Source organism: Meriones unguiculatus, chromosome 11 (assembly GCF_030254825.1).
Source record: "Meriones unguiculatus strain TT.TT164.6M chromosome 11, Bangor_MerUng_6.1, whole genome shotgun sequence".
NCBI lineage: Eukaryota > Metazoa > Chordata > Mammalia > Rodentia > Muridae > Meriones > Meriones unguiculatus.
In genome coordinates this window covers 39,502,021-39,529,774 of record NC_083359.1, presented here as the reverse complement: position 1 = coordinate 39,529,774, position 27,754 = coordinate 39,502,021, and the positions used below count along the sequence as shown (strand labels likewise).

General features: G+C 57.9%; 2 protein-coding genes across 3 annotated transcripts; one reads left to right on the top strand and one right to left on the bottom strand.

Annotated features, from left to right (window-relative positions):
• Position 1: 1 nt before the first annotated feature.
• On the top strand, positions 2 to 3,885 carry Tpsg1 (tryptase gamma 1). 2 transcript variants are annotated; one of them, XM_060363966.1, is made up of 6 exons: positions 2 to 101; positions 733 to 759; positions 1,979 to 2,156; positions 2,733 to 2,998; positions 3,288 to 3,433; positions 3,534 to 3,885. In XM_060363966.1, the coding sequence occupies exons 1-6, from the start codon at positions 56 to 58 to the stop codon at positions 3,834 to 3,836; spliced, it is 966 nt and encodes a 321-aa protein (XP_060219949.1). In that variant the 5' UTR covers positions 2 to 55; the 3' UTR covers positions 3,837 to 3,885. The 2 variants fall into 2 exon arrangements, with proteins under 2 accessions (XP_060219949.1, XP_060219950.1); XM_060363967.1 differs by lacking the exons at positions 2 to 101; positions 733 to 759; positions 1,979 to 2,156 and adding an exon at positions 377 to 732.
• On the bottom strand, positions 3,859 to 27,314 carry Cacna1h (calcium voltage-gated channel subunit alpha1 H). The gene is made up of 34 exons (XM_021637128.2): positions 27,209 to 27,314; positions 26,992 to 27,125; positions 26,696 to 26,793; positions 24,789 to 24,948; positions 23,165 to 23,480; positions 22,932 to 23,024; positions 21,210 to 21,999; positions 20,508 to 20,947; positions 18,606 to 18,757; positions 17,842 to 18,027; positions 17,339 to 17,456; positions 17,038 to 17,193; positions 16,783 to 16,873; positions 16,343 to 16,551; positions 14,925 to 15,347; positions 14,319 to 14,419; positions 14,109 to 14,232; positions 13,960 to 14,028; positions 13,682 to 13,866; positions 13,366 to 13,492; positions 13,051 to 13,176; positions 12,860 to 12,949; positions 12,468 to 12,660; positions 12,126 to 12,143; positions 10,775 to 10,926; positions 10,251 to 10,360; positions 9,955 to 10,088; positions 9,662 to 9,732; positions 8,415 to 8,493; positions 7,336 to 7,457; positions 7,001 to 7,246; positions 6,751 to 6,919; positions 6,425 to 6,585; positions 3,859 to 5,716 (listed from the first exon to the last, which is right to left on the bottom strand). Exons 1-34 carry the CDS (start codon positions 27,299 to 27,301, stop codon positions 4,670 to 4,672), a joined length of 6,783 nt encoding a protein of 2,260 aa, XP_021492803.1. The 5' UTR covers positions 27,302 to 27,314; the 3' UTR covers positions 3,859 to 4,669.
• Between the last annotated feature and the right edge of the window lie 440 nt (positions 27,315 to 27,754).

The window sequence follows — 27,754 nt, the reverse complement described above, 5'->3', positions numbered from 1 at the left end:
GTCCAGGGCCTGGACAGGAGAAGGGGTGGTCCTGTCTCTGCTGTGCGTAGATACTATGGCTCTGGGACCCTGTGGCTTCTTATTGCTTCTGGCTGTTCCTGGTGAGTGAGCTGGCATGGGGTCAGTGTGGCACGGGATACAAGGTGTATTTGTATCCTGTCCTGGGGTGGGAGTTGGCCTGTTTCCTCTCTGGACCTTCCCCGGCATTTACCTTATTTTCCACCCTGGGCTGGAGCTCTGAGAGCTGGGAGCCCATGCAGAGGGATCTGACTTCTTTGAAGTCTGGGCTTAGGTGGACAAAAGCTAAATTCCTCATGCCGAGCCTCTGCTCAGCCTGGACCCCCCAGCTGTGTAGCTTGGCCATCATTGCAGGGGACAGAGGCTTGGGATGTAGGTGTGGGGACACCTACAGACACAGACCCTGCTAAGACCGTCCTCAAGGAGAATGTAGAGGTTGTGAGGGGCTGAGGTTGGGCTAGCACTCAGTGCCTCCCAGCTGTTGTTTATGGCCTGTGGCTGGTGCCACTCTACCCTGGGATCACGATGGCTGCTGGCCAGGCCACACCCACCTGGCTGGGCCTCACCTACCTGGCTAGATCCTAGTTCTAGCTTCTCGGGATGGGAACATCTACCTCAGAGCCACCTTGGGACCCTGCAGGGGCCAGTGGTTAGGCCCATGGAGCCAGAGTCACTCCCGTGGACAACTTCCCTAATCCTGTCTCCATCCTTCAGGTATGTCTCGTGAAGCTCTACAGTCAGGTATGTCTCCAACAAATAGTTCAGGATTAGAGACCAGTCCTGGCAGGCAGACCCCAGAGGGACGGTATCTATGGTGGGGGAGACGGACCTGGCCTAGAGAAGCCACGTTCTTGCCACAGGCCCCTCTGGTACAGTGGCTGATGGGGCACAGGCCAGCCTCACTGGGGAAGCTGCAGCTCTGCCCCACTCTGGCTATTTTGTATCGTTCAGAGCTACTTTGAATCTCCTGTGTAGCCTGCTGGCCGTCACAGTCCACCCCTTTCTTCTGCTGTTGTTGCTCTCAGGAAAGAGATTCAAGGCATCTTGTTAGCCTGAGTACTAAGGAAGGACTTACCTAGTGTTCTGGGGTGAGGGATGTGATCTTTTCCATTTCTTTTGTATCAGCATAGGCCCAATTTCATTCTGTTGTACAGATTAAGAGTGAAGGCCTCCCATGTGGGATGGCCTCTAGATTTTCAAGAAAAAACAAAACAAAAAAACAAAACAAAACAAAACAAAACTGAGGTGAAATTTACATTGAATTTAGCCAAGAGACAGTGTAACATTTGGTGGCATTTAACACATTTCCAGTGTTTTGCCATATCACATCTATCTAGTTCCAAACATCACTCTAAAAGGAAACCACATTCTCACTAGGAAGGCACACCCCCCCCCCCCCCGGCCTCCTGGGCTTTCTTAGCTCCCATCACTTATCCCCTTAATTCCAGGCAGTGAGCTCCCTGCTCAGCCCTACTGAGTCCTCTTTCTAAGCAGTCTGCTATGTCCTTTGGAGCAGTGTTCAGACTCTGAGATCCATAAACGGACTGCTTCTGGGGCAGCAGTTCTCAACCTTTGGGGGGGGTCAAAAGACTCATTCACAGGGGTCCTCTAAGACCATCTGTATATTAGATACTCACATGATGATTCATAACAATAAAATTAGTTATGAAGTAGCAATGAAAATAATTTCATGTTTGGGGGTCACCACCACCTGAGGAACTAACTGTATTAAGGGGTCACGGCATCAGGAAAGTTGAGAACCACTGTTTTATGGCATTGTTATTTCCTGCACCCACAATGCTTCTGGGGGGGGGACTAGTGGATGGGGAGCAGAGACATTTGTGGATTCCCTAAGATGCTAATGAGTGGGAGTAACGGAGGCTCCACGGAGACTCCTAGAGGAAGGGCATGGAGCAGAATGCCAGTCTCTGGAATTCCCTAGCCCACGGTGCCTCCTCAGGATCAAGGTGTGGCCAGCCCCAGGTTTCACACGCAGGAAGCCGAATCGTGGGAGGCCATGCTGCCCGAGCTGGCATATGGCCATGGCAGGCTAGTCTCCGTCTCCAGAAGGTGCATGTGTGTGGAGGGTCCCTGCTCAGCCCAGAATGGGTGCTCACAGCAGCCCACTGCTTCTCTGGGTGAGTGACCTGATGAGGCTTGATTGCCTGGGCTTGTGAGGCAGTGACAGCAAACAGGACCTTGCTTAGCCCGTGACTCACCCTTGAGTCCAAGATTCCCCTTCAACAGAGAAAACCGTATTGAGGTCCACCTACCTGAAGTGGCAGTGTACAGCCCAAGCGAGGGTGGGGCCCCTTTTCCCACACCTGCCACGGGAGGTGCATTTAACCTCCACTGGGCTTGAGAGTGATCCTGACCACCTAACCAGCTTATATCCATTAGTATCCTAAGCCTAGGCAGCCTGAAGCCATTCAGCTTATTTTGTACACTTCCGGAACTGCCTTTCCCCGTTTTAAGAGGATTGCTGGTTCCCACTATGCTGGACACTTTGCAGCCAGTGGAGACAGGACCCCAGACTGCTGTCCTTGGGCCCTGAAGTGTAAGGCATGGCCAGGCTCAGGCCTCGTGTACACAGTAGCTGTTGCTGTGCCTAGAGCTGAGGACAAGCAGGACTTGGTTGGCTGTTGGCAGGAGTGGGTGGTGGGTAGGTTAGTCATCATTGGAGGGGGACACTGACATCGCTTCCTGCCTCCCAGGTCTGTGAATTCGTCTGATTACCAGGTGCACTTGGGAGAGCTGACGATCACCCTGTCTCCCCATTTCTCCACTGTGAAGCAGATCATCCTGTACTCGAACCCCCCAGGACCACCAGGGTCCAGTGGGGACATTGCGCTGGTGCAGCTGGACAGCCCTGTGGCCCTTTCCAGCCAGGTCCAGCCCGTGTGCCTCCCAGAGGCCTCAGCTGACTTCTACCCTGGGATGCAGTGCTGGGTGACAGGCTGGGGCTATACACGGGAGGGAGGTAAGGAGCCCTTCCACCCACGGGGATAAGGGAAGGCAAGGGCCACCTGGGGAGCAGCAGGAGCCACTGGTGCCACCACTTGCTCCTAGTGGCCACAGTTCTTCCTCCTAAAGGCCAATCACATACTAGCCTAGACCAAGGTCCACATGTCCGACCCACAGACTGGGGGGTGATGAGGCCAGCACGGAGGAAGGTTGGCAACTACACAAGGGTTGTGCCTGCCACTTGCCCACTCCCAGCAGGGCAGGGCTGATTACTCAGCCTTCTCTTGAACCTTCTTTTCTCTCAGAGCCTTTGAAGCCCCCATACAACCTGCAGGAGGCAGAGGTCTCCGTGGTGGACGTGAAGACCTGCAGCCAGCGGTACAGCAGCCCCAATGGCAGCCTCATCCAGCCAGACATGCTATGTGCCCAGGGCCCTGGGGATGCCTGCCAGGTGAGCTGGCTCCGAACATGAAGAATGGCATGGCCTGAAGCATGGCGAGAGCCCCCGAGTCCTTGGTATCCCATCCTCATTCTGACCTCCTGTCCCGCAGGATGACTCTGGCGGGCCCTTGGTCTGCCAGGTGGCTGGGACCTGGCAGCAGGCCGGTGTCGTCAGCTGGGGTGAGGGCTGTGGCCGCCCTGACCGCCCTGGTGTCTACGCTCGAGTTACTGCCTATGTAAACTGGATCCATCACCATGTCCCGGAACCAGGGGGCTCAGGAATGCAAGGGCTTTCCTGGATTCCCCTCCTGGCTGGCCTCTTCTTGCCAAGCCTTCTCCTGCTGCTGGTCTCTGGAGTCCTGATGGCCAAGTGCTGGCTGGGTTCTCCCTCCCACCCAACTCCAGACCTCTGACTCAGGTGTCACAACCCAAGTGTCTTAAATAAGTTAAGTGTTTTATTCAGCTTTGCTTTGCCCCTTCCCTCCCCTTATCTTTGACTTAGGAAGCCAAGTTTTCTGCATCAGATTATTGCAACATTTAACCTGAATTGTAAAAAATGGATGACACAAAGCAAAATGGATGTCAAATGAGTGTCGGGTCCGACAGCCCAGGATGGATGGGAAGCCCCACTCGGTCAGGACTGTGATGTCTTATTGCATGGGTCAGTATTCCTTGGTGATGTGGCCCTTCCCAGGGTCACTGGGAAGCTTCTAGACCATCTAAGAGGATGGAATGGGGAGAGGAGTGCTACAAAAGGAAAGAACGCCAAGTGATGGACACGAGCGATGATGAATGAAGGTGATGAATGAAGGTTGTAGTGGCCTCGGGACCAAATGCCCACCGGGGCCCAAGGGGCTCAAGCGTGTGCTCCCTATTGGAAACCTGTGTGTTGTATGGATGGCGCTGTGGTGCCCTCCTGCCCATGAGGGGTTTCTGGTCCTTCCCAGGACTTAGCCTCTCCTCCTGAGACTGATGACCTGGTCCTGATACGGCTTCAGATGGTGGTGCTTAAAACTCAGAAAAACCCAAACCTGAATCACCACGAGGGAGGCTCGTGGGGCCCGAGGCTACTCCTGTGTCACGGTGCCGAGACTGAATGTCTGCTGCCTCTCCTGGGATGACATCTCCAGGTCCCTCTGCCTCAATGGGGCCTGAGCCAGGGTCCACTCATGACCCTGACTGGGGCTACCACCCTTCAGAGAGCCAACAACCCCAATGCCGAAGCCCTGTGTACACGCAGCTAAATCTACACAGGCTCATCTCCACTGTCATCTGGGGCAGGGGTGGCTGGGGAAGACCCAGGTTTCTTCAAGGGGGTCTGGGGCACAGTGAGGTACAGTCCTTGCTCCTTTTCTGGGAGGTTACCAGAGGGCACAGAAGGTTCCGTTTCTAGTACTAGAGGCACTATAGCCCCCAAAGAGGAAACTCTGGTTTCTGGGGTCACACTTTGGTCACTGTCCAAGAAAGAGTCTCCACCGGGTCCGCCCATGTCCAGCGGCTCAAAGGCAAAGTTGGGTACAGTCAGGTGCTCTGCCCGGCAGGCGGCCTGGCCCCAGCGCTCACCCTTAGCTATAGGGTCCCCTCCAGTGCCTGGGCCTTCTGCGAACTCTGGGCAGTCCCTGTGGAGGGCAGCTTCACAGGACGGGGTTCGGCGCCTCAGGGTAGTGTTTCCCCCTTCAGCTGCAGGGGGCCGGGAGGAGCCCTCATCCTCAGTGGGAGGTTCAATGGAGATGCACGGAGGGCTCATCTTCTTTTTCCTTCGTGCCCCAAGAGCCGGTTCGAGCTCTGAGGCCCGGCCCCTCACATCCCCAGACTCTAGGTGGCCGTCTCCATTTTCTAGTTCCACCGAGGACCACCGCTGTGCATCTGCCCGACCAGGTTTATCCAGGAAACTCTGAGCATCTACACTGCAGAACTTGCGAGGGTCCCTCCCACTGCCCACTGCGCCTTTGGCAGCAGGGGAGGCCGTTGGGGAGGCCTCTAGGCTGTGGGGCTCTGCGGCTGGCCAGGGGTGGGCAGAGCTGGTGATGTGGCTGACCTCTTCATCTGCTGGGTCAGCTGCTTCAGCCTCATCCCCTCCCAGGGTGGGAGGACGGTTGGAGATGAAACGCTGCCCAAAAGTGTGCTTTCGGGTACGGACGCTGGCAGGTCTCGGGGAGCAAGGAGGGGACGGCAGGGAGCCCAGGGATGTCTGCCTCGTGGAGGTATTTTCAGCAGGCTCTGTGCAGTCTGGCATGCTGTCTTCCCCAGCGTCATCAACCCGCCCTTCCAGGGACTCCGTGTGCATGGCCTCCTGAAATGGCATGGAGGTCCAAGTTAAAATGCCCTGTCTAGCACCCAGCGGTCAGGCACCCCACCTTTCTCATCTGAGCCCTGGGAAGCTCAGGGTTGGTAGGACTCCAAGGTGGCACCCACTCTCTAGGCTAGGTGGGACTGGAAGCTGTCAATGTGAACATCCCAGACTTTGGCCTCACCCACTGAACCACCGACACTTCAGAGGATGAAGTGGGCACATAGAAGAGGCCTGGGGTCTAAGCTCCTGAAGAGTCTTCCTGGGCCTGGGGAACCTTAATCCAGATCACCTCCTCACTCTTGAACCCCACAGTCCAACGTGGTACCCCAAGAACAGGAAGTTTCCAAAAGCTTTCATGCTGGAAGAGGCTCTTATGTCGGGTCGTGGGGACTGAGGAGAAGGTTAGGCAGAGACTGGACCAGGCTGGGGGGTGCAGGCACATTAGCCACTTTGGGTTTGAGACTTTGGCCTAAGAAAGGGACTTGAGTCCCATAAGGGGCGCCGCTACCACAGCTGGCCTCTTGATAGCTTATGCTGAGCCACCTGGTTGAGGACCAGAGAGCCGCTAAGCAGTGAAGGAAAACTCCAAAGTCTAAGGTTACATGTAGCACCTGTCCTCTTGGGCCTCAGCCACACTAACCCTCAGAATGGGGAAAGGGGACCCAGGGGAACCCCCAAGGGCTCCTGTGAGATGAAGGTTTCGCTTACCTGTCTGCAGAGTATCCGTGAGAGGCTCAGAGAGCGAGGTGTACCCCGGGGTGAGAGGGCACGAAGGGGGTCGCTGACCCTGGCTGGGGAGGATGCAGCTGATGGGATCTGGAAGGAGGCACGGGGCTCCGGGGGCGGCGAGTGAGCAGAGGTGACCGGGCCTGGGGCAGGGATGCATCTGAACTGCGTGGCCTGAGGCTTGCAGGGCCCCCATCTTTCCTTCCGCCCTCTCTGCCATGCTGCCCGATTTCCCATCTGCCCACCCTCCCTGCTCGGCCCCATTTCCCTGCCATCCTTGCCAAAGTCTATACCCAAAGGGACGTTACCAGTGTAGGTCTCCATTTCCACTTCCTGCAGTGGGTGTGGGTGTGGGGGGGCAGCGGGAGCCACCGGCCGGAACATGTAGCTGTCATTGGGCAGCGAGAGCATCCTGGAGACAGACACCTTCCGCACGACCAGGAGGTTCGGGGTGTCCGGCTGGGTACTTGGGCTTTCCTATGGTGAGGGAGGCTGCTTATCAGCTCAGCAGCACCCCCGGAAAGCCTGGGAGAACCCTCGGTCCCTGCGAAGCCTTACCTGTGCTGGAGATGGGGGCTGGGCTGAGGACCCCTGTGCCATCTCCAGCTCAATCTCGGCATCCATCTCGGCATCCTCGCGGGCCTCCTTGTTGCTCTCCTCCAGGTGCTTCATGAGCACAGCCACCACCACATTGACCAGCACAAACTGGGCGACCAGCACAAAGGTGACAAAGTAGACAGGCGAGAGTGCAGGCAGGTAGCTGAGGCAATGCTTGTCCTCCCGGGCACATTCTCGTAGTGTGTCCTAGGGCGGGCAGCAGGGTCACGGCTCTGTCCTCCGTCCGTGTCTGTGAGAGCCAGGGAGGGGGCGAGGGGGAGCAGCCCCACGATTACCTTCATGATCCCATTCCAGTTGTCCCCAGTGGACACTCGGAACAATGTGAGGAAGGCCATGCCGAAGTTGGTGAAGGTAGCATGCCTGCTCAGGCCCTCACAGGGATTGTCCTCGCTGCACTCTGCAAGGAAGAGTCGCCGCCCATTCAGAGCGCTCCTGCCTCAGTGGGACTAGGACAAGGTTGGCAGGCTACATCCCACGCTGGGCCAGCTGGGACATGCGTGCGTGCGTGTGTAACCTGGGGCCCAGGCCTCCGTTCTACACTGACCTGTCCTCAGCAGACAGCACTAACCCGAGTTTCCTAAACCCTCTCAAGCCTTAGGCCTTGCTCATGGCTGCTAAGATACCAAGCAATGGGGCTCCCTGGAGCACAGGTGGCTTGACTGCCAAGCTGACACACCAGCTGTATCTTGGGAGACTGTATCTTGGAGGCAGGGAAGAAAGGATTCCAAAGTATTTGTCATGATTGTGTGTGATGACCGAGTGGGAGCCATGCCTGGGCTCAGCCTCTCTGGGTGGGCAGACAACAGTCTGTGACAACCCGCATGGCCTCTGTCCAACTGGGACACAGGACGGCCTCAGAAGACCCTCACAGTGGAAGGGCCGAGCAGTGAGCGGCCTACCTATGAAGAGTCCCACACAAGCCCTTCCCTAGACTGGATGAGGTTGCAGACTTGTCTCAGGTAATAATACACAAGCCACACCGCTGCTGACATTTCCTGGGGACAATGTTCAGGGCGAGGCATGGGTGTGTGCTAGTGTGTGCATGGACTCCAGGCGCACATCCACCCTGGAACGTGGCCCTGCCTGGCTGGCTTGAGCATGGGTGTATACGTCATGGGTCTGGGGACGTGCTCCTGAGTGGACATGCCTGCATACACAGGTGTGAGGATGTGCACCTGCTCTAAGCCTGGGGCTGGCGAGGTGAAGAGGCAGTCTGCAGACAGACTGCGAAGCAAGTGGCCTGCCTACCTGGTCTAGGCCACTACCCTGCATCCTCCATAAACCTGTGGGTGAGGGGACAGACACAGGAGCCACCTTCCTGGGGACAGGTATCACACAGAGTGGCCACACTCACCTAGCCTCCCGAACAGCTCCACTCCCAGGGCAGCATAGATAAAAAACAGGAGCATGAAAAGAAGACCAAGGTTCCCTACCTACACAAGAGAGAAGCAGAACAACGTCAGCCCCGCGCTGGCCTGCTCTGCCCTTCCCCACCGCTCCCAGCCTCGGGAAGAGAGCCCAGCTACAGTTCCGCTTAATCCCCATGACCTTCTTGGGCCCAGGGCACCACCAATCCTCAGAGGCTCTCTTCTCCTGGCCCAGCATCCCTCTGCGAGGCAACCTCTGCAGAAACCTTCCACGGTTTCCAATGCCTACTTCGTTCTCCTAATTTCCCCTGGGAGCTGTTCTACTCTCTGCCTGGTCCCCAAGGCTTACAGGGTCCCACTCAGGGATCATGCCTACCCCATGTGGAGGCCACCTCAGTCTTAGAATCCCTACACTGCGTGGGTGCTCAGTGGACAGGCGCTCTAGTAGGGATCTCATACAGCCACCTATGAGAATCTGCCAGCCCCAGCACCTGCACGCACCATATCCCCGAATCTGCCCCAGCCTCCCTCACCAACCCCACGGACAGTGCACAGTCACTCAGATGGGGCTCAAAAATGCTGCCGAGGTCAGCATGTATCAGGCAAGATGGAGACAGGCGGTCCAGAGGGCTGGAGAATGGGCATATGGACACAAGGGTACATGTTAGACGGAGGTGGTGATGGGCTGAATAAGTGAGTGGGGAGCTGGGTGGGTAGGAACATGCTGAGTTGGTGGCCTGTCAGCTGGAGGACACGGGCACGGGTGCAGGGCTGGCCAGGCAGCAGGATGGGCTGTGGAGTGTGTGCGTGTCTTCCACTGTGTTCCCGCTTGGTACGAATGGGGCTGAACACTGCAGGTGTACCTGCAGTCCAGGGATAGGAAGGCCTGGGGCAGGGCTGAAGGTGCATACTGGTCTACATTTGGCTCAAAAGCCACCACTGGAGTCCTCTGTTCATCGGCAAGCTCACCTTGGACCCTGCTGGCCTTGCTGAGGCCCCTTACCTCCCACGTGCACCAGCTGGGCAGGCACCAGTCACTAAGGCTCTTGCCCAGAGCCTGAGACCAAGGTGGGGTGCCATCTCCGACCTCTTCCAGATCAGCCGAGCCAAACATTTGGGCATGACCCTGGCCTCAGGACACAGCAAGCAAGCAAGGGACATATGCCATGCTCTCCCTGAAGCTCGTCTCCTGAAGGCTTGTGGTGGCCTCCAGGGATGCTGGACCCCAACCTACCTGAGGCAGAGCTTGAACCACAGTATCCAGCAGGGCGCGCATGCCTGTGGCCATCTTCAGTAGTTTCAGCACTAGGGCAGGAGCCAAATGTCAGCAGGGCCAAGCTGACCCAACAGCCCAGGGGACCCTGGAAACCAGTCCCCTTTACTTTCAATCTACAGACCAGGCTTCCCCCTGGCTGCAGATGTCCCAGGCATCTGCTAAGGATGGAGTCTGACTGTAGCCCATCCCACTGGGTCTGGGGCCTAGACAGCCTAGGCGGACCCTGGACAGGGCACAGAGAGGCCACCTACCACGGGCGATGCGAAGCACACGCATGATGCGGATGATGGTGGGGTTGATGGGCAGGGCAGCATTCATCTCAATTTCCTCCAGCGCGATGCCCATGATGGACAGGAGGACGATGGCCAGGTCCAGCTGGTTCCACCTGGCCAGCCGTGGGAGAAGCTTAGTGTGGCCATGCCTTAGAGTAGCTGCAGCTCAGCCGAAGCTCACCCAGAAGGGAAAAGAGCCTTCTTTCTCCCTACCATCTGCAGCTTGTCCTTGGGCACTCATGGCCCCGACCTGCCCTGCGCCAAAGACCACACACCTGTCCTTGAAGAACCTCCGGAACCCAAAGGCCACCAGCTTCAATGCAGCCTCAAAGACGAAGACGATGGTAAAGACGTAGTTGCAGTACTTGAGGGCCTCATCCAGGGACTGGGAAGAGAGGAGAGGCTGGCTAAGGTGCCCTGGAGCTCCTAGCTGCCCCATCTCCTTGCTCCCTGAGTGCCAACTCCATGACACTTGTGGCCTGCCTGAGGTTTTCACCTGACAGTCTTTAGGAAAGGGACCAGCAGAATATTCCCTGTCCTCAGCCCCGATGGCACTCCTCAGTGGGTGCCCAGAGAAGCCCTTCTACATATACATGGAGGGTGATGAAAAGGACAGTGGCCCTCAGGCTTCAGGTCTCTGGCTAGCCTCTCAACAGTGACTATACAACAGTGTCCACAATTGTGGGCAGACGCCCCCCCGTGAGTGTCAACCCCTAGTCTGGTGTTGGGACACAGGCTCTGTGTCCCTGCCACCCCTACTGGGGACCCTCTACCCAGTCCAACCCCTGCCTCTGGCCACCTTGGGCTGGTTGTAGTGCTCCATGGACATGGTGATGACATTGAGGCAGATGATGAAGGTGATAAAGAGGTCCAGGTAGTGGCTGGTGCACAGCGAATGGATGGAGCGGCGTGTGTGGGAATAGTCTGCGTAGTAGGGCCGGCGCTGGGCCTCTGTGAAAAGGGGGAACCACTGAGCCACCTGGAGGCTGAGGGGTTGCCTAGGCCCTCCCCCTCTTGCCATACAGGAGCCCTATACTCATTCTGGAATGCTACGTGTGTGGAAATGGCTCCGGCAGGACTTCAGCTGGGCTGGGTGGCCCCTGGGACTAACCCCAGGCTGGGGGCAAGGTGAGATTCTTTTTAGAAAGGCCCGTTGTCGCTAGGTGTTTCCTGTGAGTCCCTGATACCCGAAGAGCAGGGCTGGGGCCTGCAACAGTGTCCAGGAGGGATGAGCCAGCCCAGCTCCTCTATCTGAGTACCTGCCTAGACCCCATTTCTTCTTTTGTGGCTTAATCTGGGGAGCAGGAAGGACTGTCTTTCTCGTCAACCATGTGCTGACACCGGGGTTTAGGCATCTTGCTGACAAGGTAGAATCATCTCCCTGTCTGGGCTCTGCAGGCTCCAACTGGATAGAGATGACATACAAGGCATCCCTGGCCTTCAGGCTTAGCTTCTCCCAGCTTCTAAGGGGTAACTAGCAATCATCAGGGGCCTGAGATGTGCACCCCAGCCAGCCTGAAGCGGGTGTGAGGACAGGAGGCCACCTGGGGTAGGCCTCCCGGCATGCATCCTCACAGGTCTATCTACACTAAATGCTGTGCCTGCAGCAGTCCTCTTAGGGGACCCCAGTGTAGTTCAGGAGTCCCACAGGTGAGGGTTCAGCCACCCTGCACCCCAGAATCCACCTCGGCCTAGAACCACACACCCAGGGGCTGAAGGCCAGGACTCGGAAGAGCAGGGTCTGATGGGTAACCATCCCACCCTGGACCCGCATGCTCCTCAGCCCAACATGCAAGTCATTAGCAAACTCAGCTCAGTGCAAGCAGCCAGGGTGGGGGGCCGACAGCCAGCTGAGACACCAGGGAGCAGCCATAAGGCCTGGGGAACGAGGATGCACCTTGTTCCCTGGACACAACAGACTTGTGTGCATGCTAGCTATGAGGGTGGCCAAGCAAGGGCAGGGGCAGCAACATGGACACTGGTGGGCAAGCCACTGACCTTCCTCCCACCCTCTGCTGGCACCCAGCACCCTGGCACTTGTGCCCCACCCTGAGGTGGCCCCTGGCGGCCTATGACACCCCTCTTTCCCACTGCAGCAGCAGCAACAGCAGCAGTAGCAGCAGGCTGAGCATGCAGAGCAGGGCAGGTACCTGGGTTGGGGAAAGTGCCTGGAAAAACAAGGACATGTCTGAGCGGTTGTGGTGGGGACACTGTGTGGGAAGCCCTCCTTGCTCCCAAGCTAGGGCCCACTGTCCTGTCTCTCCAACTCGTGAGGGGTTTGGGAGCGTCCCATCTACCTCCTATGGGGTACCCTGCACCCGGTCACAGCAGGCACCCCAGCTGCTCGCTCCAATTGGCCTCTCTTCCAAGGCCTGGCCCCCATGCAAGGTGGCCACGTGCAGAGCCATCTGGGCTGGGGGCTGCTGGCCCAGAGCTGGGTGCCGCACGGCATGCGTTCAGGTACCGACCCTCCACCTCGGGGGCCGCCTTACTCCTGCGCCTCCTCTCCAGGCGCCGCAGCCGTTTCTCCTCACGCCGCCGGGCCTCCTCGGCCTCCTGGTGCTGCCGGCATTTGTGGAAGTTCTCCACCACCACACCCACAAACATGTTAAGCACGAAGAAGCTGACGATGAGCAGGAAGGAGATGAAGTACAGCAGCATCCAGGGGTTGTGGTTCTGCACGGGCTGCGGCACAAGAAAAGGAGGGTTCCTGACCTTCCTGCCCGGAAGCCCTCCCTGGGACTGGCCTGCAGGGCCGCAGGAAGCTGCTGCACCACGGCAGTCAGAAAATCTGGGGACGGTTTCTGAGAGGACCTGGCCCAATCCCAAAGACATGCAGGGTTTGCTCAAGGTTACCCATGAGAGCCGTCTCAGCCTTGCGCACCTGCTGGTCAATGCCCACGGCATCCAGCCCATCATACATGATGTTTACCCAGCCATCCTTGGACGACAGCACAAACAGGGACATCAGCGCCTGTGCAGCAGGGTAAGGGTCACTGGCAGGGTAGGATGGTAGCCATGTCCCTCGTACCCCTGGTCACCTCCACGGCCACACCACACACCACTCGTACCTACCTGACCCAGGTTGTCAAAGTTGTACTTGCGCCTCACCCAGCGGTAGTGGGCGGCATGGCATTCGGCCTTGGTGGTGATATTCCTGGTATCTGTGCCCTCGCAGTAGTAGAATTTGCCCTTGAAAAGCTGACCGGAAGGGGCTGTTACTCCAGGGGTCCCGGCACAATCACTGGCCCACACACCTGCCTACCTCAGGCCTCCTGGATTCCGAACTAGTCATGCTGAACCACCCACCGGAAAGGACAGGACCCATCCCGCCAGCGGGGAGCAGAGGCCCAGGGTGGGGCAGACCCTGGACGAGCCAGGGCCACACACCTGCACCCCGAGGATGCCAAAGATAATGAAGAAGGCGCAGCAGATGAGGACGATGTTCCCAATGGGCCTGAGCGATGATATCAGGGTCTCTACCACCAGCTTGAGGCCCGGAGCTCGGCTGATGACCCTGCACCCAGGCAGAGGGGATATGCCGTTGGGCGCATCTAAGAGGGCGACCAGCGGGCAGAAGCAATGGCACATGCAAGGCCCTAGGGTGATGTGAACGTGTGGCCGGAGAGCCATACAGTCGGGCGGAGGTGGGGGTGGGCTTCTGGATCCTTTCTGGATGTAGATGGGTGTCACCCTCCCCCCCCACCTCAGAGGCCGCAGAGTCCGAAGCAGACGCAGCACACGAAGCACCCCTAGGATCTTGGCACCGCCAGCCGAGGCCATGGCCACGATAATGTCAACCAGGGACACCAGGACAAGCAGCCCGTCCAGCACATTCCAGCTGCTCTGCAGGTAGGCATGCTCACCCCACAGCAGTCCCAGGGCCACCACCTGGGGGAGGGACATTCATGTATAGGCTTGGGAGAGGCTGCCAGGTCAGGGCAGTGTGGGACAGGGACCCGAGGGAGAGGGGAAAATCAGCACCTTCACCATCATTTCCACCACGAAGATGGCGGTGAAGATGTAGTTGGAGACGCTGAGGAAGGCCCGCTCCTGCAGGGAGAGACCAGTGGGAGGTCCAAGTTCACCTCACCCTGTCCCACCCAGAGGGCCAGCTGCCTTCGGGGACTCACAGTGCTGCCTGGGTCAATGTCTGGCCTTTCCAGGGCGATGGTGATACAGTTGAGGAAGATGAAGACGAGGACCACGTGGTCAAACATCTTGTGTGCGATGACTTTCTGGCAGGAGACTCGTAGCCTGGGGAGGTAGCCAAGGTGAGAAGAACCCCCCTACCTGCCCAGTTGGACGCAGCCTCAGTGGCTGTTGGGTGTAACACAGCCTACCTGTTCTGCGGTGGGAAGAGGTACAGGGCCCAGGACTCCCGGCTGCGGCACCACTGGGGCGCATAGGGTTCTAGCACTTTGTGCAGGCGGAAGCAGCAACTCTGGAGACGGAGATGGATGCTGAGTCACGGCGGCCTCCTCTTGCACCTCCTAGCACATGGCCACCCTGACCCTCCCACCCCAGGCCAGTCTTTCTCACGTGGGCAGTGGGAGGGTGACTGTGCTGGGAGGCTCGCCGGGCTTCTGGGCTCCAGAACTATCCCTGGCCAGTGAGAACTGCTTTTTATAGTGACCACCTCCCTTCCTCAACCAGAGGTAGCTCCTGACCCTGAGGGGCTCGGACCCCAGTGGGAGGTAGCTCTTAACCTGGGACTGACTGAAGCTGGACCCCTGCCCTGGCTGGCCTGCTCCCTTCCCTTCTCCTGAGTCACCGTGAGTGATAGAGACCCTGAACCCCTGCCTCAGAGGCTGCTTTCAAGAACCAGCCCTGAGACGGGAGCCAGGATAACTGCGGGCCCCGTCAGCACTTTGTTTCCTGTCGCTCTCAGGAAGGGATGGAAAAGGCTCTGAGTACAGTCTACACCCCACCCTATTTCACCCACTTACATCCTCTATGTCATCATCAAACTCGGTGGCATCTTCCTTATGGCTGTCGATGCGCAGGAAGAACTCGCTGGGCAGGGCCACCATCTGCCCATTGCAGTCATGGAACTTGGTGGGTAGGAGGGCAGCAGGCCGTGGGGGACACAGGTCCAGTGTGCTGCGGTGGTCCAGCGACTCGGCATGACGCAGTGGGGTGGTTCGGGGCCCAGGTGAGGCCCCTGGGTGGGTTCCTGTGCCGGGTCTGCCATCCTCAGCCTCATCGTCTGTGCTGCCCTTTCCCTCACCAGAGAGCAGGGACTCACGCTCCCCACGCTGGCTGCGGCGTTTGAGGCTGGGTGCGCGGCCCAGGCTGTTCCAGCTGGAGCGCCGGCTGCTCCCAGCGCTGTTGGGGCCCCACGGGGTGCAAGGGGAGCTGCGGAGGCTGGCCTGAGGGGTGGCAGGGAGTAAGCACACTGGGACAGGCCTGAGGATCACCACATAGCCCAGTTTCTGGGATGGGAGAGACTCTCCCAAGGTATTACTGTCAACTGCCATCACGAGCACCCATGAAATACATGCCGTATGCCCGGTCATGGATGGCTGTTCCACCTAGCAAGGACCCTTCCAGGGCACTACCAATGCTGTTTTCAGGGAATGCCTGACTCGGCTAGACATGGTTAGAGCAAAGGCCCGCCGCGATCATCCAGGGTTGGCAAAGCATGGCTCTGATCAGCCTCTGGATTCGCCAAGGCCCAGGTTCCCGCACCATTCAGCCTCCACACTCATGCTTACTTCCAGGGTCTCAAAGGAGCCCGACTCTCCCACCACTGTCTCTGCCTATCTCTCAGGGACCCCTGACACATGACTGTAACAAGCTGCAGTAGGTGGCTCAGCTCTGAGACTGATTGCTCCCCTAGGCACAATGCTCTCTGCCTCAACTTTCCCTCACCCGATTCCTGCCCTCAGATCTGCCCCTAAGTTACCCTATGTGGTCTAGCTGCTGCCTCTGCACACCCCGACTTGACCCTTCTCAGGGTCTCAGAAGCCACAGGAAGCCAGCCACAGGCACGGCTGTCCTTGCACGGAAAGCACTGTGGGTGTGAACGGAAGTGAGCGGAAGTGAGCTGCCAAGTTCTCCACGGCCCATGAGCCCCTCAGCCTGGCCTGCTCGCCTGTTTTCCCAGGTTGCTTTTAAGTCAGGCCCTTTGCTTCCCTGCTGTGCCCTGTGCTCGGCCAGCTTTTGTCATCTCCTGTAATTCCACACCACTGCAACCATAACACACACCCATTCCCTCCTCAGGTCTCCACGCTTGTTTCACAGGAATAGACAGAACAGCCAGGAACAGAATGGTCCTGACTCTCAGCCTCACACAGGGCTAGGGTGTTCCAGGGACCCTCCCTTATCTCAGGGGCCCAGGCAGGGGTCTCTGGTAGGTCCCTACCGGAGACTTCTGGTCCCCTAGCTGGGGGTCCACAGAGCCGACACTGCTGCGTCGCGAGTCCAGGAGAGCATGGACCACATCCAGGTGCGGGGAGCTCTTGGGGGTAGGCATAGGCGTAGCCGCTGTGTGCGTGATGAGAGGAGGTGGCAGGCTGCCTCGGCCCTCCAGGTGCCCGTTAGGGGTCACAGCCAGGGAGTACATCTTCATCTCTAGGGGTGAAGGCGCTGTCTGAGCCTCCAGAGGTCCTATATTCTTAAGGCTGCAGCCCTCTAACACAGCCCCTCACGTTGTGGTGACCAGCCCCCACCCCCATAAAACTATTAAAACTGTAATTTTTCTACTGTTAGGAACTGTGGTGTAAACATAACAATATTCGGGATACCTGATATGTGACCCCAAAGGGGTTGAGAGCCACCGGTCTATGCCATCTACGCACATACCCGTGGCTCGAAGATCTCTGAGCTTATCGAAATCTTCCTCTAGGTGCGTGGATGTCTTATCCTCGTCAGTGTCGGATCTGGTGGCATCACCCTGCGCCCACGCAACACAAGGTAAGTGCCGAGTTTCCCACAGCAGGATCCTCTGGCCCCAGCCCAAGCCCTGTGCTTGGGAGCACAAGGTGGAGGCCCGGGCCTAGAGGTGGCCACGTGGACACGTCCAGGGCCTGCCCAGACCCTGTCCTCTTCGCTCCTCACCTCTGCCTGGAAGCCTTCCACCAGGATGGCCACCAGCAGGTTGAAGAGCACGTAGTTGCCGAAGGTCATCAGGGCCACAAAGTAAAGGGCAGCCCAGGAGGAAGTGGAAGCCATCCCGTTGTAGAGGACCACGTTCCAATCTTCCTGCGTCAGGATCTGGGGGGACATGTTTGCAGGGCTGGAGACGGCTCTGGTCCCACAAGGAGACCCCGGTGCACCTCCCTGGGGATAGAGCCAGGGGTCTCCGCCGTGGTCCCTTGGCTCCATGGAGCTTTAGCTTTGGCTGTCCTTGGGGCTGTACCTGGAACACAGTGACGATGGCCCACAGTAGGGAGTCGAAGTTCTTCCTGTCAGGGACGGTGTCTCCAGAGTCCGTCTTCAGGCTGAACTTACAGCCAAACAGGTGCATGCCCAGGATGCTGAGGGGGATGGGCACTGAGTGGGAGGGGCCCAGTACCCCCTCTGCCTGAGTCAGCTGCCAGCGTCACTGCCAACCCTGAGGCTCAACAAATCTCCTACAGCTGAGAGGGCCTTAACCATTAAAGGGGTGGACAAAAGGCTACCATTCTGTCTTTGGACGATGACAAGGACAACCAGTCTCAGTAGCCTGTGAGACGCTCACCCTCCCCAAGTGGCAAGATGTCACACAGAAGGACCTACGCAAACCCCCCTGGAACCCATCCCCAGGGCCCAACCCCCCTCCCCCTTCCATCTGTGGACCCCACAGAGCAGAGGCCCTCCCCCCACCATGCCTAGTGCCCTAGTGTCAGTGCTGCCTGAGGGAGGAGCTTGGGCCCCACCCACCTGAAGATGAAGATGAAGAGCATAAGCAGCATGCAGAAGGTGGCCACATTGTCCATGGTCCTCATGAGTACCACCAGCTGCCGCCGCAGGGCCGGCAGGAAGCGCACCAGCTTCAGCACCCGCAGCAGCCGGAAGGTGCGGAGCACGGACAGGCCACCGTCTGCCTGGCCCACAATTTCCCAGACACTAGGGGTCGGGACGATAGTGTGAGAGTCAGGGTGGCCCCACCCCATGACCTCTCTCCCTGTAGGCAGATGGCCAGTCTGGGAGCCACCAGAGCCTCCGTTCAAGCCCATAGCTGGGAGAAGCCCCACCAGCTGTGGCTCCTGGACCTCAGGAAAGCCCTGGCTCCCGGGAACTTGCTGCCAGGGTCTTCTATCCTTCTATCCAGGGCCTTTCATGCCTGGCTCATCTGTATGTTCAAACCATCCCTTCTGAGTTCAGGACCCTCTTCTGAAGGGAGTCAAGGGCTCAGTCTCAAGCCTTGCCATCATTCTGTGCTCGTTCTGCTATTGCAAATGTGACCTCCCCACTCCAGGGCCAGCGTTACTCTGCCCATAAGCTAGCTCCCACTACAGACATGGCTGACCAACTGTACAGCGAGGGCAACGCTCCTAGGTGAGGGCTTCGACCTGATGGTGACCAGGGAACTCACACCCTGCCCACTGTGAATTCCATTACCAGCCTTCCCACCAAGATAGAGGTTTTTTTCTCTTCACTAGGGACTCCCTGGGCCTCTAAAGTGGACAGGAAATGGGCCCTACCTGATGACAACGACAATGCCATCAAAGATGTTGTAGGGGTTCCGGATATAGCCCAGGGGGCCACAGGCCAGCAACTTCAGTAACATCTCCAAGGCGAACATGCTGGTGAACACGATGTTGCTTATCTCCAGTGCATTGGTCAGCTCATCAGGCTGCGGGGCAGAAGAGGTGGTCAGGGCCCAGCATGGCTCCAACCCATTTTAGGGGCATGGAATCCAGAAGCAAAAGCAAACCCACTGCCCCAAGAAAGCAAGGGAGGGCTGGAGAGATGGCTCAGAGGTGAAGAACACTGGCTGTTCTTCCAAAGGTCCTGAGTTCAAGTCCCAGCACCCACATGGTGGCTCATAACCATCTATAGTAAGATCTGGTGCCCTCTTCTGGTCTGCAGGCACACATGCAGGCAGAACATTGTATACACAATAAATAAATAAGAAAGCACAGAACTGACAGCTAGCCGGCATCTCAGAAAAGGAAAACCAGACCTGAGAAAACTCTTCTAGATAGACAGCCAACTAGTTTGGCTCTCCCATCACACAGTCCCCATCCTGACCTTCCTGGAATGATAGCTGTGCACACACACAGAGCTGCCAAGTCTCCCAGGACACCCCTTCCTCTGCAGGCTCTGCAAACATGGGGCAGGTCTTAGACTCTGGGCCGGGGCTCAGGATGGGCTATGGAGGCACAACACACGAATCGTACCTACCCCTTCCTTTGCAGAAGGCCCAGCGGGTCTCCTACCATGAGTATACTGACCATCTTGCATGTGTAGGAGTACGTTCATGTATGTGCTATCGTGTACCATACCTGTACCATTTCGACCTGCACGTGGGAATATATGTGCACTCCTGTAATGCTGGATAGGTGCGGGTGTGTGCTCTCCAGCAGAATTTGAACACAAACGGGAATGTGTACACATACTGGACACCTGATGTGTGCAAACTTGTCCACTTCCTCATACCTGTGTGTCCATAGGCACCTGCCCCGTTCCCAGGTGAACGGATTTCCACGTTCATACAGTGCCTAAGTACATAGGTAAGCTTTGCGCATGTGCAGTATACATGTATGTGCGTGATTTTCATGCATGCAGCTGAATCATGCATGTGCAGTATGCATCCATGTGTGTGAGCGAGCCCGGCGTGTGCAGCATTTTCACATATTCGTGCATGCAGGGGTTCTTCAAGATGGAGCTGACCTATGCTCACTCTAGTTCTACCTACCTAGTTCTGCCTGATGCCACAGTGGGTAGACCTCTTCTACTTACCACAAGAAAAAGGAACTGGAAAAGCCGAGAGAAAAAGCCCCGAGAAAACCACTCCATTCACTAAAAGTGGGTGGAGCTTCAGGGGCTTCCTGGCCCCAGGAGTGCCTGCCTTACTAACTAGGCTTTGCCTTGTTTTCCCTAGCGTGGGGTCTGGGAAGAAAGGGGGCCTGTAGCATCTAGGTAAGTGGAATCCCAGGCACCCCTTGATCCTCCTTACAGGACCAGCCCATGCTGCGGATCCCTTCCAGCCTCAGTTCCTCAGGACATGGGCAAGATGTTGAGAAAGTTTAGGGAGCCTCTCCCTAAACTTTGTCTTGGAGTCTTGGCAAAAACTTGCTCCTTGGGATGAGGCAGCTGGGTGGAAACGCTTCTGGGTACCCTCACTCTTTGGGGGTAGTCTCCGGTGATCTCAAGTCACCTATCTCTCCCATAGCAGGAGAGCTGATGAACTAGGACCAAAATGGCACTGTGTTCACCCCAGTTCAAGGAGCCATAATTGCTGACTAAATAAAAGTCCCAGTTCTGGTCCCAGGAAAAGGCTGGGAACTCTAGGAAAACACGGCGACCTCCTTTCTGCTTCTAAGCCTGGTGCTCACCATCCTGCTTCCCAGCCCTGCTTTGTCCTAGTGGAAGGGACCTACCTGCTCATGATACTCAACACCCATGCTCAGAGTGTTGACGAGAATGGCCGCCATAATGCCTCGGTTGAAGTACTTGCTGTCTACAATGCGACGCAGCTTGCCACTGAAGGAAGACCAGAGACGGCCTAGCCCCCCTGGCTGTGAGGCCGTCCTCCGTGGCGTCCGCCGCCGCTCACTGCCATGGCCCGGCGTGTCCACTTCACTGGGCTGCTGCACAGGGTCCCGGCAGTCCCCGTGACGGACATCCTGTGTAAACTCATAGACTCCGTGGGCGTCCGAGTCCCCGCTCTCTGAGCCACTGAACTCAAACTCGGGGTCCTCCAGGGCGCTGGCACAATATGGGCAGCTCTTCAGCTCACAGGTCAGCGTGCCCGCCTGGGGGCTAGGCAGGGGACAAGGCACACTCAGGCCTGACAGGTGGCTGGAGGCTCGGCCTAGTCCTGTGAGGCAAAGACGCAGACGTGTTAGCACTGATATTCCATCTCCCCTCCTGCACAATGCCAATTTCAGTCTCTCCATACAGAAAGGGGCTGTCTGTGGACCCTAAGTCTTTCAAAGATATGGCAAGTACGCTGAAATGACACTACAGTTCCTCTTGGGGTCAGGCAGAAGCAACGGGCCCAGAACACTCAGGACCAAGGAGCTGCCTTGCCTGGGTAACCCCTCCCACCTTTCCTCTACACGCTGGGGCTGGGTCCTCACCTTGTTCCCCAACCACATGCTGGATCTTCTCGTAGGGGCTGGGGCTGCCCAGGCTCAGAGGGCTGTGTGCTGCGGTCCCTAGGGTGCCAGCAGGCCGCAGCCCCTTGGGCCGTGAGCTGGTGCCACCTTTGCTGCTGACCATTCCTGAAGGTAGGATGGTGGGGTAGTTCATGGTACCCAGACCCGAGGACAGCTTGAGGCTGGCAGCAGTGGCTATGGAACGTGCCGCCCGGGCCCTTTCCTGTGGCCCTTCCACATGACAGTCGGCATGGTAGATGCTGTGCACAGACTCAGAGTCTGGTGGCCCACGGCCTGGGGATGGTGGCGAGGGTGGCACACAGGCCCGGACCAACCTGCTGTCACTGGCACCCGGCTCTGGGCTAGGCCTGCGAGGGCCACTGTGGCTGAAATGGTAATGGTGGTGGTGGTGGTGGTGGTGGTGATAGACCAGATGGTGCACGGAGGCCGTGCGCCTGCCCGCCCGCCGTGGTCGCCGCCCGGGGCCTTGGCCGTGAAGGGTGCTGCTGGGGTCCACCTTCTTGCGCCAGCGGCTCTGCCATCGGGCGTAAAGGCGCAGGCTGCGGCGTTTAACTTTGCGGAAGATGTGGCCCACGTACTTGAGGAGCTCCTCGTAGCAGCTGCCGGGCTCCGAGAAGCTGGCCAGGGTGCTGTCGTTGGACAGGTAGCGGGCCCGCTGTTCGCGCATCAGCTGGTTCTCCCTCTGCTTTGTCTCCGAGAACTGCGTGGCTATCACCACCAGACACAGGTTGATCATGAAGAAGGAGCCCACCTGCGGTAGCGTGTGTGTGACCACCGGCAGCTCCATATCCCGCCCAGCCAGGACCTGCTCTGGGCACCAGGGCCTAGTCACATGCCATAAAGCACTAATATTCCAGGAAGTGGCATACACTAGGTATTTTGCAACCGTGTGATAACGGGATGGGGACCTCCCTTGGGGTCCTGCATGACTTCCGCCACCTTAGGTCTGTTTGTCCTCAACACAGTCTCCACTGTGTTCACACTGTCCTGTGGGGCCTTCCCAGCCAGCCCCTGTGGCCAGTTCTCCCTGGTACAGGCCATTACCGGCTCTCCTCTAGGCATCTACCATGTGGGCTTTATGAGAACACAACTGTCTGACGGCCTTCCCTGCTGGGCTGCTGCAGACAGTGCCTGTACATCCAGGGGCTCTGGAAATGTCTTTCTGATGAACTGACGATGTCCTGAGGACCATGGGACATTGAGGGACAAGGGGAAACTAAATCTGAGACACGGATGCTTCAGGGGGCCGTGTGTGGGGTGAAGGCTAATGGGGAGTCATGGGCCAGAGAAGTGTGGGGTCACGGATGCTGTGAGAGACTGCCAGAGATTCATGTTCACTACAGGGAGCTGTGCTAGGAGATCATACATGTTTGTTGTGGGGAAGCTGCCCTAGAGGGCTCGACACAGGGCTGGGACTGACTGCTCTGAAGACTCTGGACCTTGGGCCTAGGGGCTGCGCAGGCTTCCTTCCATCCTGTCCACTTCCTTTATCTGCAGGCCGGGCAGAGAAGGCCCCTGCCTGTCTGCCCTCCAAAGCCCATCACCACAGCTGCCTCGGTACCGCTGAGTTCGGGGACTCTAGGAAGTCCGGAATGAATAGCAAGGGGGAAGGGACAGGGTATGGCTTCCTCCCCCATCAAAAGCAGAATGCTCACCACTGCCCACACCCACACCCACACTCACAATGATGAGGAGGATGAAGTAGATGAAGTTGTAGAACGAGTGGGCGTCCATGACGTAGTACATGATGTCCACCCAGCCCTCCAGGGTGATGACCTGAGGGAGGCAGGCAGCTGGACACGGCCCACACTCTCCAGCTCCCACGGACGGCGGTGCGTGTCACGTCCCCAGCGTGGGCGCCTCTCCCAGGGGTCACCGTCCCCCCCCACGGACCCCCAGGCTCTGCTAGCTTATACCTGGAAGATGGCGATCCAAGCATAGCCGATGTTGTCGAAGTTGATGGCCCCGTTGTGAGGGTTGAACTCCCCCGAGCGGCACACGTTGTAGTACTGGTTCCAGTTGATACAAGCGTTACGGCCGGCACCCCCGTCCTCAGCCTGGGTCTGCCCATAGGCCTCCCAGCCCAGCGTGCACTGCACACGCAGCTCACGACGGCTGGGGATGTGCGAGCACTTCTGCATGCCATTGTCACGGCGCGAGGAGCAGATGAAAGGGTTCTCCTCTCCCTCCTCCGTCTGGTAGTATGGCCGCAGGAAGGTGAGGTTGTTGTTCCTAGGTGGCGGAAGGCCAAGGCATGGCGAGGGGGTCCTGGGCCAAACACCGCTCCCCACCCCCATCCACTCATCCAGTCTTGCTTGGGACCGCTGAGCCCGCCCAAACACCACACGCCCACTGAGGCAGCCACTTCCCCTACCCCTCCGCTGGGCCCTAGACTTGAGACAATGAGGGAAAAGGCACCGTGTAGACAATGTGGAACCCAGCTCACTGCATTATCCCTACTGCAGTACTAACAGGCCATGCCTGAAGCATCTCAAGGCCTCTGGACCCACACTGTCATTCCCTCTCCACGCTGCCCACGACATCCTGCCCAAAGGTGACTCTTCCTGAGTGGGGCGTGGCAGCACGGTCAGGCAGGGTTGTCTCCAACGGCTCTAGGCTCCCTGAAACTCCCTCACGGACCCACCATCTTCCTCTCTCCCAGTCCCCATACTCCTCTCCATGAGCATCTCAGAGCCTCTATGTCCCAGAGACCCTGAGAGAAGATGACATCTTGGCCTGTAGGTATCCGTCCTAGACGGTTAGTGCACAAGTATCTGACTAGAGATGGAGGGGGCAGTGTGCAAGCAGGAACTAGAGGAGAGCAGGGTGCTTCACAGTGCCACGGTCACTTTCCAGGAATGTCCTAGTCTTTCAATGCTGTAGGCACGGGGACCAGGATGAAAGGGCTGGACACACCCGCATCCCCATGAAGCAAATGCCATGTTGGCATAAGGGTTCCTACACTGAGGAAGAATTTGTGTCAGGCAGATGCAAGGGAGCAAGGGCAGAGGGCAGCAGCCACGGGGGATACCGTGCCAGGAACTGGCAGGCGAGTGAGCATAGCTGCCTCCCTCAGGCAGGCCTCTGGGGCCAAAGATACCAAAACCTCACATTCACTCACAGAGCAAAACTGCTTGAGAGGAAGGGGCCTCCACACAGGCTCCCCTGGAGCCTACCCCTGATCAACAAGCCTACATCGTCACCTCCACCTTGATCCTGTCTCTGGGGCCTGTACTTGCACCTATGGCCTGTCCCGATTAGAGCCGGGCACCCTAGGATCTCACCCCAAACTAGGACCCAGGTTCACGGTATGGGTAATTCAAGCACAGAACATGTTGTTGTTGGTGGTGGGGGCCTCATACCAGATGGGGCAGAAGAACAGTCTTGGAGGGCAGATCCCTTTGGGGATGGGCCTGCAGAAGGGAAGAGTATCGCCCCAGGGATGAAGCCTGAAGGGCAGGGTCAACTGCCCAGAACACTCTGGGGTCCGTGGCTGGTTGGGTGGGTAGGGCCTTACGACCGGGGGTAGGGCCTGCACACCTGACAAAGGCGCTGTCCAGGAAGCAGCGGTTCCGCAGCAGGCCAGCCCAGAGCTGGACCCCAACAATGCCGAAGATGAAGAAGACGAAGAAGCAGAGCAGAAGGACATTCCCAAGCATGGGCAGCGTGTCCAGCAGCAGCGTGACCAGGATCCGCATGCCTGAGGGAGGTAGGGCTGGTGCTCAACACAGCTAAGCCCTGGCATGGGGTCCTGGGGCTGCCTCCCCTCGAGCCCGGCCCACCGCTCATACGTCCTAATCAACACAATCTTGTGTGCAGAGGCCGTGGACTCCCAGAAGGGAGTCAGGCTGCAGGCTGGCTCGGACAGCCAGGGCAAACCTGTCCCTGCAGCATCTCCAGGGCCTGGGTGGACCAGTCAGAAGGCCAGGGCTGTGGGGACCCTGGCACACTGGGCTCTGGGGCTCTGCTGTGAGAAGGGTTTTCTCATTTCCAATGCAAGAGCAGACCTGCATCAGGGCCCTGTTACAGGGAAGGCATGGGCACGTGCGGTATCTCAGCCACTTCGAAGTCCTTTTTCATGGGTGGTGCACGAACTTGAACAAATCTAGGAATTGGATCAATAGAGCCCTGAAGGTCCCTGGCCTGATCCTGGATCTACCTCTTTCAGACATCAAGAGAATACAGCTCAAAATGTACACAGGGCCAGCTGAGGCTGTGGGCAGAGCACTGGGCCACATGACAGGGCAGAGATGGAACCAGAGTTTTGAGGAATCCAGGGAGGTGGTGGTGGCCACGGAATGTGGGCCCTCAGGTCACAGGAAGTCCAAGCTGAGAGAAGCACTAACACTTCAAATGGTGAGGAAGTGTCTCGTGGGGCAGACAACAACCAACTAGGTCATATGATCATGCATCCCCCAGGTCATGTGATTTAAGGGCCAGAGTAGATCTAAAACAAGTAGTCTGACAGCCCCGAGGCTGCCAGGCTGCCATGAGAGACCCGTGGTGCTGTCTAGGAAAGAATCCAATCATGTGGACAGTCAACCGGAACAGCAAACACTCTGGCTGGGAGAGGACCTAGGTGTCACCTTCTCTGGCACACAGGTCAACCACAGGCTCTGCTGGGTAGACTGACCACACAGGGTGCGAGGCACAGCCCTCAGAACCACACATGCATCCCTTCACATCACACCCTCCGCTGTCCTTGGGAAATATGTACTGTACTCCAGTGTTACAAAGGGAACAGAGAGGTTTGGTAACTTGCCCAATGTCACACAGCACTTGAACCCTATCTGATCCCAGAAGTCATGGCCAGGCAGGTAGATGGAAGGCTGAGTGTTGAGGCCCCAAAAGAAAAACCCAGATTAGGAATCTGAAATGGGTGTGTGCGTGTCCAGGTGGACCCGGGAACCACACCCGTTCAAGAATGTGCACATCCACTTTGCACAGTTCCTCGGGTGTCGAACCTTCCGCCCTCGAACTGAACATCTGAATTGAGCTACTGAGAAGACTCTCTACAGATGCAGGCAGGTGGCCAGCGTCCTCACAGGCCATGTTCCACCCACAGCCATGTGACTCGCTGCAAGTTTTCCCTCGGTGTAGTGGGAACATGCCGTGTGCACCCCCTTGTTCCAGAGCCCCTGAGCTCAGCTCTCATCGAAGGGAGGGACGGGCAGTAGGGTGCAGGGTACCCTCTCAAAAGACCAGACTGGTGTGTGCCTCCACCTGCTCAGGCCCCACTGGACAGTGACGTAGCTGGGAACCTTCCCAGCCTGGAGTCTCACCCCAGAGGCTGTGTAGACGAGGGGGCCAAGGTTCAGAGTTCAGGCCACGTTCAGCTCCTCTCACTAAGCACTGGGACTACCCTAGAAGGGCCACGTCTGCTGGTGTCCAGGTAAACAGCAGGACACACAGGCTGATCCCTTGTTCAGGGGAGGAGTGACACTTACTGGGGACCCGGTTGATGGCGCGGAGGGGCCGCAGCACACGCACCGTGCGGATGGCAGAGAGGCTCACGTTGTGTCCGTCCAGGGAGTACTCCATCATGCTGAGGGCGGGGGCAGGGGTGCTCAGAAGGGGAGAGCCCGGAGGCCCACGTCTCCTGTCACCGTCACCCCCTCCCCCCCACAGCATCGGCATGCAAAGCCTTCCCTGCAAGGCCGCCTGTCAGACCGGAGCCCCTCTCGGGGCTCAGGCCCGAGGCTGGTCCTGGGACTCCCAGGCACCCCAAGCTGAGGCTGCATACCCCGCCATGACAATGAAGAAGTCCAGCCTGTTCCAGGTGTCACCCAGGTAGCACTTCTGCCCAAACAGCCCCAAAGCCACCATCTTGATCACCATCTCCACAGCGAAGAAGGCAAAGATGAAGTCGTCGAAGGCCTGGAGGGAAGGGAGTCAGGATGAGGGCCCGGGGCACACCTCTGGGTACCCTCCTGGTTCTCCTCCAAGTCCTTGACACCTACCTCCAAGATGCTGCAGCGCTCTGAGCGGCACTCCACATCCTCACAAGGCCGGAACATGCCGAGCGTCACGCAGTTCAGCATGATAACCAGCATGCTGATGTGCTCGAACCACCTGCAGGCTGTGCGTTAAGGGCCATTCGTAGCAGACAACCCCACCTCCTCCAGGGTGCTCCCTCTCACAGTCATTTGAGGGGACTGAGGGGCACTCTCCCAAGCCTGGGGCAAGTGCTCAGCCCCAGGTCCTCAGCACAGGCAGCAACATCAGAATACAGCCACCAGGTGGCGCCATGGCACCACACTGGCCCCTGCGGCCCGCTGGAAGATAGTTACTGGCCCCAGACCCTGCTTCACACTGACATGGCCCTGGAAATACTGCCGTGAGCCAGCAGTGTCACACGTGAGGCCCAGGTGAGGACATCAAACACACCGGAGCCTGGCAGCCTCAGTGACAATCAAACTATACAGGGGATGCAAGAAAGGCCCAAGGACAAAGCTGGGAGGACACAGGGGCTTAAGACATGTGCTGGGGGGGGAGGAGATAGAAGT

What these genes read in the sequence shown, in the direction of transcription:
- Cacna1h (XM_021637128.2), bottom strand. Translation starts at nt 27,301, where the DNA reads ATGCTGGTTATCATGCTGAACTGCGTGACGCTCGGCATGTTCCGGCCT. An exon ending in ACTTTGACAACCTGGGTCAG is followed by an intron (nt 12,950 to 13,050) that starts GTAGGTACGAGT and finishes CCTGCTGCACAG; the next exon opens with GCGCTGATGTCCCTGTTTGT. An exon ending in TGGTTCAAGCTCTGCCTCAG is followed by an intron (nt 8,494 to 9,661) that starts GTAGGTTGGGGT and finishes TCTCTTGTGTAG; the next exon opens with GTAGGGAACCTTGGTCTTCT.
- Tpsg1 (XM_060363966.1), top strand. Translation starts at nt 56, where the DNA reads ATGGCTCTGGGACCCTGTGGCTTCTTATTGCTTCTGGCTGTTCCTG. An exon ending in GCAGCCCACTGCTTCTCTGG is followed by an intron (nt 2,157 to 2,732) that starts GTGAGTGACCTG and finishes CCTGCCTCCCAG; the next exon opens with GTCTGTGAATTCGTCTGATT. An exon ending in GGGCTATACACGGGAGGGAG is followed by an intron (nt 2,999 to 3,287) that starts GTAAGGAGCCCT and finishes CTTTTCTCTCAG; the next exon opens with AGCCTTTGAAGCCCCCATAC.